Raw genomic sequence first — 15,533 nt, 5'->3', positions numbered from 1 at the left:
ATATTATTTGTCTTGCTTGCGAAAGAGGCCTCAGCAGCTGGCTTGTATCAATATTAATCGTGGGGCCATCTCTGCTGCCTGGTAAGGCCAGCACCCTGCGGGAGCCTGAGCCACTGGAAGCCAAATGGAAAATCCCCAGCAAGGACAGGCTTTGGAGACGTGGGTAGCAGACAGCGAAATAAACAGGCAGCCTCGCCAGAATCACTAAGGGGCCCATCTCAGCCCTGGAAACCCGTTCCTCCTCTTCCTCTCCCCCTCCTCCAACCCTAAAGGCTCAGGCAGCTCTGGGGAGCGGATGCAGGGCCTGGCCATTCCAGCAGGCACCAAAGGGAGGCTGCGGTGTTCATCCCTGCCCCCCCTCATTAGTTCATTTATGGAAAGCCTGACACTGCCATCCCTGGGCTGGGCACTGGGGAGGACAAAGGGGTGAGCCAGAGGAGGCATTAGCCCTCCAAGGGTACACAGCTAATGGGGGGCTGGCTCATCCCTAGGGGAGAGGAACACCCCACTACCCACAGCATAACCAACTCCTGGACAGAAGTGAAGAGCTGTGGTTGTCTGAACCTTTATTTCTTTACAGGCCCCACATTACAGATGGACATTCTGCTCCAGGAAAGCTGCCCATACCCTTACAATACCAGGGTTGACTAGGAACAGGCACATTGCATGAGGATGTATGTGTTTACAATCCTGATTGGTAAAACCAAAAATTCAATTAAATGTTAGCAAGGAGGGTGGGGCAGGAAGTGAGGGACATGTTGTGGCCTGGGCTGGACTGGCTGCAGCTTCTTGAGACATAAATTCAGCAGCATTGGACCAGGGATGCCTCCTTTTCTTGAAAAACCTTGCTGCTAGCCATTTTTGCTGTTTCAGAGTGATGCTTATCAGTCTTGAGAACGCAGTCCTTTGGGCCATGTGAAAGCCTCTGCCATCTTTGCAAGGCACACGACTGGGAGGGAGACCCCAGCTTATCAGCCACGCTGGTGCAGGGCGGAGGTGCCATCCAGCGAGCTAGGGAAGATGCCAGAGGGGCAGGTTCGAGGGGCAAAATCAAGAGCCCCTTCCCAGTTCTCTTGCTGCCTCCCTGCTCCAGAAACTGCAGCCCTCTCTACTTGAGAATCAGCCCTGCTTCCCTATGGCCAACGGTGGCCCATGACCCACCATGGTGCCCACCTTGACATTCAAGGCCCCTTCCAGCTGGCTGTATCCCTTCATCCTCAGAAGCCTCAGATCTACTGCTGCCTTGACCTTCATCCAGCCTGGCCTTCTAGCCCAACCCCCATGCAACCTCTGCTCTGCACCTGCTTCTGCAGATTCCATGCCAAGTTAAGTCTTGCCTCCTCCAGGCAGTCCTCAGTGATCTCTTTAGTTGCTGCCTACAAAGTCCATGCAGCTCTTGACATTATGGAACACCTTCCTGCTCAAACCCCTCCCTTGGCTCTCTTATCTGTTGGGCTGTTGGCAGGCTAGGAATGGCCAGGCTCTGGTCTCTCCTCATCCAGCAGGCTACCCTTGCTTTCATCCTCAGGGTTCCAAAGACAGAATAAAAAAAGGCTTCTTGAGGCCTAAGCCCAGGACTGACCCAGAATCAGTTTTTCAGTCCTGGTTCACCAGTTACATGGCCCTGGGCAAGAAACCTCTGCATGCCTCAGACTCCTCATTTGTAAAATGAAGATTAAGTGAGTTAACATGTGTGGAAAGAGCTCAGAGCTGCGCCAAACACCTCATAAGTGCTATATGAATGTTTGTTATTATCAGTGAACTAATAAGTAAAATGATATGGTCCATGTTCCTGGTAGTGTTGAAATGTACTGGGCTGCTCATTCAGGTGTCATTCACTCATTCACAAAATATCGGATGTTTGCTAGGAGCCAGGCACTGTGCTGGGTGGTGGGGATAACATGTTGAATAAGATAACTTTGCTCTTAGATGGCTCAGATAGTTGGGAAAACTGAATGTAGCTTCTGCGATTTGATTTGCTACAGGTGTGATGATGGAGTGGGATCAGGACGAGATAGGGAGGAGGGGACCCATCCTGCCTCGGTGGGGCAGGAAAAGCATCAGAATGGAGGTGACGCTGGGGCTGAGCCTTTTAAAGCTGAGTAGATCATCTCCTTTACATAAAGCACAGATGAGAACCAGACACAGAGGAGTTCATGTTTTCTTCTTTTCTCTTTTCAATTATCATAATAGAAAATGACAACAGCAACAACGCTAACAAAGTGAGATTTCACAGATACATTTTTACATCTTTTAAGGTTAGATATTTTTAATCAAAAGAGCACAGCGAAATCCTACATTAAGAAAGAATCTTCACTGTAGAAAAGTCAGTGATGATTGCATGGTGAAACCAGGTGCTTGGGTAGCAAAGGACTCCAAGAATAGTTAAAATACCTTTTATGAAGTCAACTGGTTACATTTACAAGTTGATCATGAAAACATCAGTAAGACACAGAAACATTTCTGATGCTCTCAGCATGAAGAACTGGTATCTGGAGAGTAGCAAGTTACAATAATAAGGTTTCTGCAAAAGATTAAATAGTATAAAGAATATTAGTATGCCTTCAACTGGCGGAAATAGGACTGGACACGTGGAAAAAGGTCAGAAATAAGATTAGATGCAGATTTGCTCAAAGGCTGCTACCCAGCACTCCCATGCCCAACCAATTCCTAAGCTCTTCCCCAAGCATGCTCCTCAGTTGCATTGGTGAGGGGCCAGGTCCCTGGAGTTCCCAGAGACACAAAGTTAAGGGTAGGGAAAATTTCAGCCCCACACTCCCATCCACTTTGTAGGGCTTTCTCCCTCCTGTCTGGGGATCCCCACAAATGCCCAAGATGGTGGAAACAGAGTCACATGGATTTCTAAAAGACTCATATGACATGCTGGGAGTTCCAGATCACTGTCCTCAGCTGGCATTATTTGAACTCAGGGCAGTGACCATGGTCACTGCTGCTGCTCAGAAGAGCTTTGATTTATTCGATGACTCACAAAGGGGGAAAAGTGGAAAGCATGCATAGTTTTAGAATCAGAGATAGGATGGCCCAGAGCAGGGTCCCCTGACCTCGGCACTATTGGCATTTTGGGACTGGATAATTCTTATTTGTGGGGGGCTGCCCTGTGCATTGTAGGATGTTCAGTGGCATCCCTGGCCTCCACCCATGAGATACCAATAGCAGTCCCCACCAAGCTGTGAGAATCAAAAATGTCTCCAGACATTGCTGATGGCCCCCAGCCCTTCCTTGAGAATGACTGGCCTCATGAAAGTCACCACTAAGTCTCCCAGTGAAAACTTGATTGTTAGGTGTCCTGGGCTCAAGACCCCTGTCTCCTGAAAATCTCCACCTGGCAATACTCCCAAGCCTCTCAGAGATTCAGTTTCCTCAAGTTACAAGGTTGGAAGCTCCCTTCTGCCAGCATATAGAGCCCTTGTCAGAACCATCTGCATTGTTGGGACAACGCTTCAAACGGCAAACGCAGTAATGGCGTGGTTCTTTAAGAAACTGGCAGAAAGACAGCCAGTGAGACAGATACAGGGGACACAGGGGTGTTGCTCAGCCACGTGGATGGGGCTTGGTGTGGAATGGGCTCTGATTCCCCCAATAATTGAGGCCTGCAAATTCCCTGCAAATATGCTGTTCACATCTGTCAGGATTTATTTCCAAGGCAGGATGGGGCTCAAACCTCCTCTTGGGGAGGCAGGAAATCAGCTTGAAAAAGGACCCAAGAGCAGATGACAGCCTTGCCAAATGTCTGGATGGAGCCATCCGGGCAGGCGTGAGGCTGCCGCCACGGTCAAAAGACCAGCATCTGGATTCCTCCGAGGACTGCACCACCTGTGCAGCCTCTCCAAGGACCAATGTCCATGTCATTCTCTGCTCTTTTCTATCTTGATAATAAATGCATGACTTCTACAGTGACTCAGAACACACTATACACTTTTATTTCAGAATTTATGGAGTCAATTTTGTGTATTTTTTGGCTCTTCCATTCTGCTTCTGGCAGTAACTGTTTTCTCGCTCCAGGGAGTCTTTTATCGTCTTCAGTCATGACGATTTGCATTGTTTTGTCCTTTGTCACTTTCCCTCTTCCTCAAAAAGAAACCCAGTAAATGCTCAAGGTCTGAGCTCAGAAGGACGTGCTGGGAATGCGTGGGTGCTGTGATAATTCTGGTTATCCAGATTTTTCAGAGAGGTCCCTTTTCCTGCTTGGAAGCTGTGGGCTCGCTCTGTCCTCTGGGTTCTCAGTATTCAGTTCAACCACCTTCTCCTCCATCCCTCTCAGTGAGTGACCATGGTCAGGGGCCTGCGGAGTGGGCCAGGGCGGGAGGGGCTGGGGTGGGTGAACATAGAACATTCAGGGTCTGTCTGTTCCCTTTGGCTCCCTGAGCAGAACTCCCTGGGCCTCCCTGTCATAACAGCTCAGCCCAACCCTGGCACTTGCTCAGGGACAATCACTGGGCATCTGCCAGGACGAAGCAAAGCGGGCCGGTGGCAGCTGCAGCGAGCACAACCCACCTCGGGACTGGGGCAGGTAATCCTGGGCGAGCCCTTTGCTTCCCACTGAACGCACAACGTGCTGGACCACGGACCCCTGGGCCAGGAGCCCAGACACTTGTCAGCTCTCCACTAATTTTCCACATGGCCTCAGCTGCTCTCCCCCAAAAATTAAAGGTCTCGATTAGATGCTCTCTAAAGCCTCTTATCACTGTGAGGTTCTGAAACTGATAAATCCATGTGCGCTGCTGCCTGCCCCTTTCCTGGACTTACACTGGAATGTGGCAATCTGGCTACAAGCTCTTCAGGACCAAACCTCAACCCCAGCCTCCAAGGCCTCATATCCCGAGATGGTTCATCCCAGGGGGATCACCCTGGTGGGCATGGATGCAGGGTGCCTCTGGAGCTGACAGAACTGGTCTGAATCACAGCTCCTTAGCTGTGAGCAGTCAGCCCTGGCCTCCGTTTTCTCCACAGAAAAATGCGACAGTAATTGATGTGCATCTCTCTGCATCCTCATTCCTGCCCCCAGGGGCAATTTGAGAAGTAAATGAGATACAAATAGGGCAACAAAAAGATGTGCAAAACCGGCACCAGTAAGAATAATAACTGGGAATAATATTACTGCTAATAACGAAGGCAGATGATGCTTCTGAAGAAGGAAAGTGCCATTTGTCTTGCAGGGATCAGGCAGCAGCGCTGACAACAGACAGACTCCACTGAGCCTCTTCGGTCTCCAGGGACCCACTTCAGGATACGCCAGAGTGGTCTGGCCGGCCTCCAAGCCTTCCAGCTGAACCGGGGCTGGAAAAGCGTCTGCTGCCTTTCCAGCGAAGTGCTGCTGCCCCTCCTCCCATCCTTTCTCCCTCAGATCCTGGGGGATCTGAAAGGAGTGAGAATCATTTCTCTCAAGGGGGTGGAGTGGAGCAGGGAGTCTTATTTGCCTCTTGACCTTGATTTCATGGGAAAGGGGAAGGCAAGCATTGGCTTGGAGTAGGGAGAGCTGCGCCATCATCCTGCCTGGGTCCCTGGAGGCACAAGTCCTCTTAACACAGGCCTGGCTACAGTGGCATCTGGCCTCTTCTCAAAGACCTTCAGTGGCAGCCACTCACAACCTCACAAAGCAGCAAGTTGCTCTTTTTTTTTTTTTTTTTTTTTTTTTTGAGACAGAGTCTTGTTCTGTTGCCCAGGCTGGAGTGCAGTGGCACGATCTCAGCTCACTGCAGCCTCCGCCGCCTGGTTCAAGCAATTCTCCTTTCTCAGCCTCCTGAGTAGCTGGGATTACAGGCACATGCCACCATGTCTGGTTAATTTTTGTATTTTTTGTAGAGATGGGGTTTCACTATGTTGGCCAGCCTGTTCTCGAACTCCTGTCCCTGCCCGCCTCGGCCTCCCAAAGTGCTGGGATTACAGGCGTGAGTCACTGCGCCCAGCCTAAGTTGCTCTTTTGAATCACCTAATTGCTTGTAGAGGAGCAATGGAGGGGCACACAAAGGGGCAAGCACAGAGAACATTCCAGAAAATGCAGGACCCTTTCTCTGAGGCACAGCTATTTAACAGGCAACCCCACCCAGGGAGAAGCCAGTACAGAGGGCCCAGCTAGAGTCTGAATGAGGACGATCCCTCTCCCCTGTCCTGGGGAGCCTGGGATCACCTTGCAGAACAAGATGGTCCCAGGACTCTGACTCTGCACTTCTGGCTGCAGTGAGCCTCTTTCTATGTGTGGGTGCTTCTGTTGGGCTCCTGGGTGTTGGTCAGGGAGGGTCCCCTTCTGCCTGCATCCCAAGAAAACCAGTCTCTGGGAGCTTCACCGGGGCCTTCCAAGGAGACTTGAGTTCAGTCTTAAAGAAGGGGGCAGGCCTTGGGGACCGGAACCCCTGAAATCTGGGCAGAGAGAGAGCAGTGGGTGGGAGGTTGAGCATGTTCCACTCTGAGGACAGTCAGGGACCTGTGGAAGCCAGAGCTGGCCCAGGCCACACAATGATGGGCATCTTGAGAAACAGCCTCTGCAGATTCAGGGCCTGGTGTAAATGTGCCCTGGAGGTGCCACCCAGTCACAGAAGGCAGTACAGTGTGGCAGAAAGGTGTGGCAGAAGGCAATACAGTCTAGCTTTAGAGCCCAACTTCCCAGGTTCAAATCCTAGCTCGTCACTTTCATGCTGTGAGACCTCAGGAAGGCGACTTCACTCCTCTGAGCCTCTGGTTCCTCATCTGTGCACTGCGGCGATGATGCTGTGTGGTGATTGTAAGGAGTTAGTGTGCATGCAAGTCTAGTGGCACCTGGCCACAAAACTCAAGCAGTGAGGACTGGCATCTTTTTCCCCTTTCCGAATTGCTAAGATGGACCCCCGCTGAGGCAGGAGGGAGAGTGCAGCTCACTGTGGTCAGAAATCCATCCTTTGCTCCTTAATCAGACACTAATGGGCACATCTATCTTCATTGTTATTTGAGAGATGGTGGTAAAAAAGTTGATGAAGAAACCATAGGAGACCAAGATGGGGCAACCCCGAGGAAGTCACTGTAATCTGCAATGCAGAGTGGTCGAGGCCTCCAATGCCCTGGACCATCTACTGCTCTGACACTGAAAAGGGAGAGAGGCTTGAAAACTGAATTTAACTGACATTTATGTTAGGGCTGGAGGCTGAGGGGCCTCCACAGAGAAAACTCAGCAGCCAGAAGCACCCGGTGCCTGGGATGCTGGAGTCCTCTTCAGGGCTAGAAGCCATCCTTTCCTCCTGCCTTCTCCTGCCTTCACCGCAGCAAACACAGAACCCTCTCTCCCGTCTGCCATCTCCATGGGCCATTTGGAGGCCAGGGAGCTGCCTCCTGCGTCTTTACAGGGGTCAGGCCCTCCTAGGGATGTGGGGCCAGAGGGAAGATTTGAGCATGTGGGGCAGAGTGACTCCATGAGGACGTCAAACAACCCCGCCTTGGCTCTGGGCTTCTTGCCTTGGGTTTTCTCATGGAGACATCCATCTGTTAAAGATCTTGCTTATGGGTCAGACCTGGGGTTTGATGGAGAGAGACTTGCTGGAGACACAGCCACCCATGCACACTGCGGCTAACTCCCCAGCCCAGCCTCCGCCCTGTCAGTGATCCCAGGAATTCCAGGCAGGTGGTCCATGTTCCTTCTCCCTCATTGCCAAGGGTCAGGTTCTTTCGCACTCGTGACCTCCCCTTAAGCTGATGCACTGGCAGATGATATACGGTGGCAGTGAAGGATGTGATCGGTAAGAACTGGCAGCCATGAGCAGGCACTGTCTGGAGCCAGGCTAGTAATCCTATTATCGTGGCGGATTCCAGGGAAGAGTGCGGCTTCTGGACAACTAAGATGTCCCTTTGTCTGTCATCAACAACACTCATTTTTCCTGAGGCCACAGTGGCAAGTCCAGCTTTCTTGTAATTGTCCCTAAATATACACGAGAGCTTCCTAACCAGCTTTTTAAGTTTCTCCACCACAGAGGGTGTTATTGACACAATTTTTCTGTTTTTGCAGTGTATAAAGTGAGGAGAAAGCCTCTCTGGGCCTAGAGGTGAGTGAGCCCCTTTCTGGGACCTTTCCCACTCTATCTGCACTGGGAGGCTGGCTTCGGAAGGCGTGGGGGGTGGGGGTGGGGGTGGGTCCTGTGCAATAAGAGTTCCTAATGAAGAAAGAAAGTGTGCCCTTCTCTCTGGTTTTTACTTGGAAGCTTCCTTGTTTGCCAGGACCCCAGATGCTGATTTTTCAGAATTTAAGGAAGTGGCTTGGGCAGAAGCACTTTCACCGCTTCAGGAGAATGCACGGTATCCACACTGAGTGTAAAGGACAGGTGTCTGAGCGGCCCGCCAATCTTGCACCCACCTTCAAGATGCCTGGACATTCTCCCGAGGGCAGCTTCTCAGCAGTCTCCTCAGGGAAGTGCTTAGTTGGGGCAGAGAGCGCAGTGAGCTGAGAGTGAGGACACATCTTTCTGTTCCGACTCCTCCACGAACCTGCCTGGTGACCACAGGCAAATCACCCCTCTTTCTGACCCATCCGTTGAATAATTCAGTGGACATGAATCTTGTTCATCTTTAAAATTCCACGATTCCTCAGAGAAGAAACAGCATCCTCACGTGGGTGGCCTGAAGAGTCCACTGCCTGGCAGATCTAGCTCTTAAAGACATCCTCTCCTCTTCTTAAAAAGAAGAGAAAGTCTGACCAGGAGATAAAAACCGCCAACAACACCCCCAGAAACCCCACCTATTACCAGTAACCCCCCATCCCTGGGTCTCCCAATGCACTTGGGTCTTGGAAGGGACCAGGTGTCTCGTGGCAAAGGTGCCATTTCAAAGTCAAATTAGGAACATCCAATGGCCCTACTAGATGGCCAAGGGACTGAATGTGAAACCAGAATTGGGTCAGGAACACTGAAGTTCTGAGGATTGCTCTTGCCCCAGCACCCCACGCCCTAGGTTCGATAAGTTTGCATAAAAACAAGACACACGAGTGATTATTTACCACCAGCAAGCGATCATCAAATCATGTCTATGTTTTAAACTTAACTAGCTGTCTCATCTGGTCTCATGTTCCTGGAATGTAGTTTCAAGGATCCCCAATCTGCCCTCTGAAGGCCTTGCCCCGTCATGCCTCTAGGGGCAGGAGGCCCATACTTCCATGTCTTCTGACTCAGCTGGACCACAACATGGGATATTTGAAATCAGGGCTGCTGGGGGGAAATTCCAGAAGGATGGCAGCTGCCCCTGGTCAAAACTCCTGGTTCTAGAACACAGGAGAAGCCAAAGGCCAACAGCAAGTCAGAGTTACGTGCCAAGCCTCACCCCATGGTGGTGCAGGGTGTGCCGTCCTCAGAAGGTGAAGGCATACACCACGCCCACCACCACGATGTTCCCCAGCGTGGCTATGATGGCAATCCATAGCAAGACGGCGTCGTTGGAGGACCGAGGAGGATCTTCCGGCTGGCCCTGGCCGTTGGCAGCCGCGTGGACGTTGGCAGAGGAGTTAAACAGGGAGTACTCGGTGCTGAAGTCCTCGTTGGGCGAGTCCATGAAAGCTCCCCCCATCATGGGCAGCTGCGAAGAAGGAGAGAGAATTATCCAGGGCCATGGGGGCTTGGGCCCTGCAAAAGGGAAGTGGTCTGGTCAAACAACCCCACATGAAGCTACGACCTCTACTGCACCTGCAAAACGGGGCTTTGCTTTTGTAGTTTTATAATTGATGGTAATCTATAAAAATCAGTGTTCACAGCAGCCTTTTGAGGCAGATGTTCTCATGCCCACGCTACTATGAAAGCATCAAGGAACTCACCCAACAGCTAGCTGGTGACTCACCAGGACTCACAGCAACCCCTCCAGCCATTCCCCTCCCCTCCGTGCCAGGCTCCTCCATAACGATATGGGTTGTAAAATGCCTTCATTCCTCTTCTAATTTTAAAAATAATATATGCTTAGCATAGAACCCTAAGAAAATATAAAACAGGATAAAAAAATGAGAATCATGATCCCACCACACAATCAGTGCTAACATTTTGATGGTTTTTCTTTTCAATCTTTTTTTCCTCTGTGTGTGTGTGTGTGTGTGTGTGAGAGAGAGAGAGAGAGACAGAGAGAAAACACATTTAAACGTGTTTTTTAATCCCTGTTTCAAAACGGCCACCAAAATTCCATTTTAACAATTGTGTATTATTCTATCATGAACATAAGCCACAGTTTAACCACTCCCCTAGTGTTGGACATTTAGCAATTTCCACTTTTCCTATGATAAATGACGCACTGATCAACATCCTTGTACATCCATTAGCATGTACATGCATCATTGTACACACATTATTATTTATTAGGGCAGACTCCCAGACACACAATTTCTGAGTCAATGAGTATGAACATTGTATACCTTCCGGTGGATAGGAACAAATATGCTAGAAGAGGTTCCCTAATTCCCACCACCCACGCCGCACATCACTGCACACGGGATGCCAGAATGTTTGCATTCATGAATCAGAACTTCCTATTTCTGTTTTTAAAGTTTCTCTGCTGCTCAGACTTCAGGTGGCAGGTGGGGTGCTCCAAGGGAGGGGGTGATCCCAGACACAGCAGTGAAGAGGAGGCCCCTTCCTGCCCCAGCCCAGGAGGCCCATGTCCAGGCTTCCCAGGCCCTCTCCAGAGGCAGAATGTGCATGTGTATTCCCAGGCTGGCACTGATACCTATTTGGCCCATAATCAATGTTTCTTTTGAAGGGAACCTGAGTGAATGAACACGACACAGTGAGGCCTGCATCAGATGCACAGTTACCGAGCACTGCATGAGACAGTATTCTGTGTGGAGCTCCTGCTATGGTCAGGGACTGTGCTAGAGATATTAAAATACTCTCAATCACTCAACTATCCTGGGGGAGGCTAATACTGCAACCCCATTTTACAGGTGGATAAGCAGAGGTCAAGGCCACAGCACTAATCTGTGGTGGTGTCAGGGTTGAGCGCCACGAGTGTCTGACTGTGAGCCCAGGCACTCCCGGCTCTGCCCCATGGGCTTCAGGGTCAGGCTCCTGGAACATGAGAGGCACACAGGTGCCTGGGCAGCTGCTGCTCAGAAGCTCTCTGGCCTGCCTTGAGTCTCAGTGGCCTCCTCTTAAAGGATGACCGTTACTAGGTTACCAGGTGGTCCTTGAGCATCTGCTTCTGATGGGCTCCTGCCAGGAGGCACTCGGCACCTATATTCCTAACATGGTGCTGTCCTTGAGGGGACGGAACAGGGCAGTTGTTGACCTGGAGAGTGCAGTGACTGGAAGGGACTGCTATGTGGCTCAGGGCAGGCCAGGTGCAATTTCCGAGTGGGGGCTGCAGGTTACCATGCTGTGTTCACCCCTCGTGGGGTACATTTTTATATAAGTGCTTCTTATATGTATAACATAGTCTATTAATATATTTCAATTAAATATAATAACCAATGCAAACAAGAATATTACAACAGTTTTTTATGCTAAAAATACAATTATAAGTGGAAATAAAAGAATTACAGGTCAGATGGGGTGTGGGTGCATCAGACACATGCCAGCCTAATGGGAGGCTTCCCCTTCCCCAGGCGACATCATCAGTGCCTTTGCCCAACTTGTCCACAACAGAAGGCCTCCCAGGCTAAGGTAAAGCCGCCAACATTTGCTGGAGGCCTCTTGGAAAGCAGGCTCAGTGTGGGAAGCTGTGCTTTTTTCCTCTTGGGCATGACGGGGGCTGCGGGGGCTTGTTCTGCCTCCACATCCCCCTGTGACCCCTGCCAGATTCCCCGGAATTAACCAGCGTTTCTGTGCCTTCCCACTCATTGCTTCTTGTCTCTCCTCCCTTACCAGGCCCATGCTGCTGGGTGCTCAGACAGATGCCTCCCCGGACTCCACGCATGGGATCTGAGCCATTCTCCCACCCTATGGAGCTCTCTGGGCATATGTCCTGTCTCTCTCTTCTCTTTAGGGCAAATGTGAATGAGATGAGTATTTTCATCCAAATCACTGGGGAAAGAGGAAGGGAATCTGGACAGAGCCTTTTGTAGGGCTCCTGCCAACCAGGCCATCAGGTGGCCCTTGAGCACCTGCTTCCGATGGGCTCCTGCCAGGAGGCACTCGGCACCTGTATTCCTAACATTCCTGCCAAACGGGTCAGGGCGATGCCCTCCAGCCTCTGCACCCCTCACTTCTCTGCCTCCCTGCAGGTATTTATTTAATAGCTTTGCATGTCAGTTTCCTGTTGCTGCTGTGACTAATTACCACAAGCACAGTGGCTGAAAACAACACTAATTTATCATACAGTTTCAGAGATCTCACTAGACTAAAATCGAAGTGTTGGCAGAGCTGCACTCCTTCTAGAGGCTCTAGGGGACAATCTGTTTTCTCGCCTTTCCCAGCTTCTAGAGGCCGCCCACATTCCTGGGCTCATGGCTGGGCTCATGGCCCCTTCCTCCATCTTCAAAGCCAGCAGTGTAACATCTTCCAATCTCTCTCATCTTTCAATCTCTCTCTCTCATCTTCCAGCCTCACTCTTATAAGGGCCCTTGTGATGACACTGAGCTTCCCTGGCTAATCCAGGCCATTCCTACCATCTCAAAATCCTTAACTTACTCACACCTGCAAAGTCCGTTTGGCCATGAACGGTAATCCATCAACAGGTTCTAGGGGTTAGGACGTGGACATCCTTGGTGGGGGCATCATTCTGCTGACCATACCCCGGACTTCTGTTCCAGAAAGGAGTCAGGACGGTGTGCATAACTGGATGTCCACCTCCCATTAGACAGAGAACTCCTGAAGGCAAGGATATGGTCTACTCATCACAAATCCCCTCAGCCCCATCCTTAACATACAAAAAAAGTGACAAGTAAAAGCATGCGGAATTAATGAATTTGAAATCAGCAGGAGGGCTCCCCACAGGCAGTACTTCATAAACCCCAATCCTGGAGCTCCCAGCCATGGGACAGGCCTCATGGGGAGTCCCCTTTGCCCTGCACCTGTGGTGGGAGCTCAGAACTGCCAGAGAGGATGGTCAGTGTGGGACGGATTCTGCTGTCTCAGAGCGTGGGAAATGAGGGTGGGTTCTGGTGTCAGAAAGGCTCGGGGGTGAATCCTGCTTTGCCACATATGGTGGAGCTTGGGTGAGTTACTTACCCACTTGCCTCAATTTCCCTGTAAGTAATGAAGAAAATGCAGTCCAACCAGTGAGATTGTTGCAAGCAGTGAATAAGATCATGTATAAGAAAGCATGGCCCAAGACAGTTACACAACAATTACCAATATTCCTTCCCTCCGTCATCCTTGTAGGACAGTATCACATGCATCTCTTATCCAGCTGCTTAAGCTAAAGTGAGGAAATCAGGAACACGGCATTTCTGGTCATGTGCTTTTTGTGTGATCGACAACCAGATACTCATTTTCAGTTGTCAGCAGATGGCCGCCCATGCCCCCAATGTATGCTGAGACAGGCGGCTGAGAGGTGCTCCAAAGCTGGTCAGCCCTGTTGCTCCATCCGTCTCAGGTTTGTTGGTTTTATTTTGTTTTGATTTTTTTTCCTTTGTAAAATAGGTTCTAAATGGAAAGTGCTGAGTTAGACATAAAAATAACTTCCAACAGCAGAATTCCATGACTCAAAAACAAAAAGTCAGTCTCAATTTCATCATTTGGAAGTCACAAAAATTTGATCAGGAGCTGGCTTGTGGTCAGCATGAGGGGTGTTGGCTGAGGTCATCCTGGAAGCAGGTGGTGAGAGAATGTCACTCTCAAAGCTTGCCCGACTAGCTCCAGTCTACTTTTAGCCACTTTGAAAGATGCCCTTCTGGTGGTACGCCACTGCTGGAAACGAGCAATGGGGCTTTCTCATACCAGTGGGCAGGGGTGGCCACTGGCCTTCAGAGAATGGGATTCTTGGATGAGGTTTTCACTCAGAGCAGATTTGGGGGTGTGACCCTAACCTTAAACCCTAGAAAAGCTATCGTGCAGAAGACAGAGTGGCTTAAGGGGGCAGAACAAGAAAACTAGTCTCCTCTTGCTGAGTTAGACACTGGCAACCAGGACAACACAGGGGGTGATGGGGGGCTTGTTTCCCTATCAGAGGAGATATTCACATCAAGATTAAAAAAAGAAACAACAACAACAACAAAAACATTTGTTGGCCAGGTGCGGTGACTCGTGCCTGTAATCCCAGCACTTTGGGAAGCCAAGGTGGGAAGATTTTTGAGGCTATGAGTTCAAGATCAGTCTGGGTAACATAGTGAGACTCCATCTCTACAAAATATAAAAAAAAATAGCGGGGTGTGGTGGTGCACACTTCTGGTCCCAGCTACTAGGGAGGTTGATGTGGGAGGATCGCCTGAGCCCAGGAAATCATGGCTGCAGTGAGGTCTGATGGCACCACTGCATTCCAGTCTGGGCGCCAGTGAGACCCTGTCTCAAAAAAAAGAAAACAAAAACACTTGTTGGCCTGTTGAAGAGAGAAGGCTGTATTTTCTGGCTACACTTTTCAGAAGGCAAGTCTCTTGCACAGTATCACAGTATCCCCAATGCCTAGACCAGAGCAGATACTCAAAAAATATTTGGTGAATGAATGAATCCTAGGACCATCAGTCAAGAATCCTGAGGGCGTGATGAGATTTAGCCCCAGGGCCAACATTGCCTCGTGGTATGATCTAGGCCCACTTCTTAACCTCTCTGAGGCAGAGGTTTCTCAGTTAAAAACAAGGGAAATAATAAAGACAGCTGTATAGAAGGGGGCTGCTGGGAGGTTCTTAACACTGGATGAAAAATGCTTTCTAGGGAAAAAGGCAAGTCACAAAATAAACTCACATAGCATTCTTGAAATCAAAAACATGCATGCATAATATGAGCATGTACTATGCATGGATTTATACAAATGTTAGTAAAAGTACCAACTTGGATTGTGAAGCCAGATTCATGATCGCGGCTGCCTCTGGGAAAGGGGGAGATGGGACAAAGGAGACTGATTTCATCTGCAGTTGTTTCATATAAGGAAAGACAAGGCAAACATGATGAAATATTAGAAATGGCCTATTCTGGTCAGTGGGTATATGAGTGTCTGTTATTTTTTGGTATTTTTGAACTTCCTAAAATTAAGAGCAGGGCTTCAAGCATTGGAGTGCACCAAACGCATGATGGTTATAATCGATTGTAGCTGTGGGATTAAGTGCTCTCTGAATTCAGGAGCGTGCCCCAGGCTCAGGGTCCCTGCCCCGCAGTGTCAGGGCGCCATGTAGCATGTGGTGGCTGAGTGCGATGTGGGGTGTTCCAGGTGGTCCAGGCCATTGTGGAAAATGGGACGGCATCCCCCAGGGGCCTCAGAGGGCCCTGCCTTCCCGACAGTCTCCATCCTGCTCCCAGAGCAGAGCTGCTCCAAGGAGTGGGGTGGCCTTTAGGCCTCCACCTGTTCCTGCTAAGGAGGTAGGTGTCCGTTATATAAATCTCCCCTAAGCTCCACCTCTACAGAGAAGGGAATGGAAAATGCTTTCAGAAGGAAATCTTCAAAGCATGGTTATCAGAGGTGACCCCAGCAGGCCTTTCAGAGGACGGGTA

At 50.0% G+C, this 15,533-nt stretch overlaps 1 protein-coding gene and 1 pseudogene across 1 annotated transcript in view; both read right to left on the bottom strand.

The window, feature by feature from the left end:
• Positions 1-2,153: 2,153 nt before the first annotated feature.
• On the bottom strand, positions 2,154-8,440 carry LOC129049832 (uncharacterized; annotated as a pseudogene).
• The window catches only part of C15H14orf132 (chromosome 15 C14orf132 homolog), a 54,460-nt gene continuing 41,080 nt past the window's right edge, over positions 2,154-15,533 (bottom strand). The window contains exon 2 of the mRNA XM_024231610.3: positions 2,154-9,546. Within this exon, the coding sequence (XP_024087378.1) occupies positions 9,322-9,546 (225 nt within the window). The 3' untranslated portion in view covers positions 2,154-9,321. The remainder of the gene's footprint in view (positions 9,547-15,533) is intronic.

This window comes from Pongo abelii, chromosome 15 (genome assembly GCF_028885655.2).
Source record: "Pongo abelii isolate AG06213 chromosome 15, NHGRI_mPonAbe1-v2.0_pri, whole genome shotgun sequence".
NCBI classification, from domain to species: domain Eukaryota; kingdom Metazoa; phylum Chordata; class Mammalia; order Primates; family Hominidae; genus Pongo; species Pongo abelii.
This window is presented reverse-complemented; position numbering and strand designations above follow the sequence as displayed.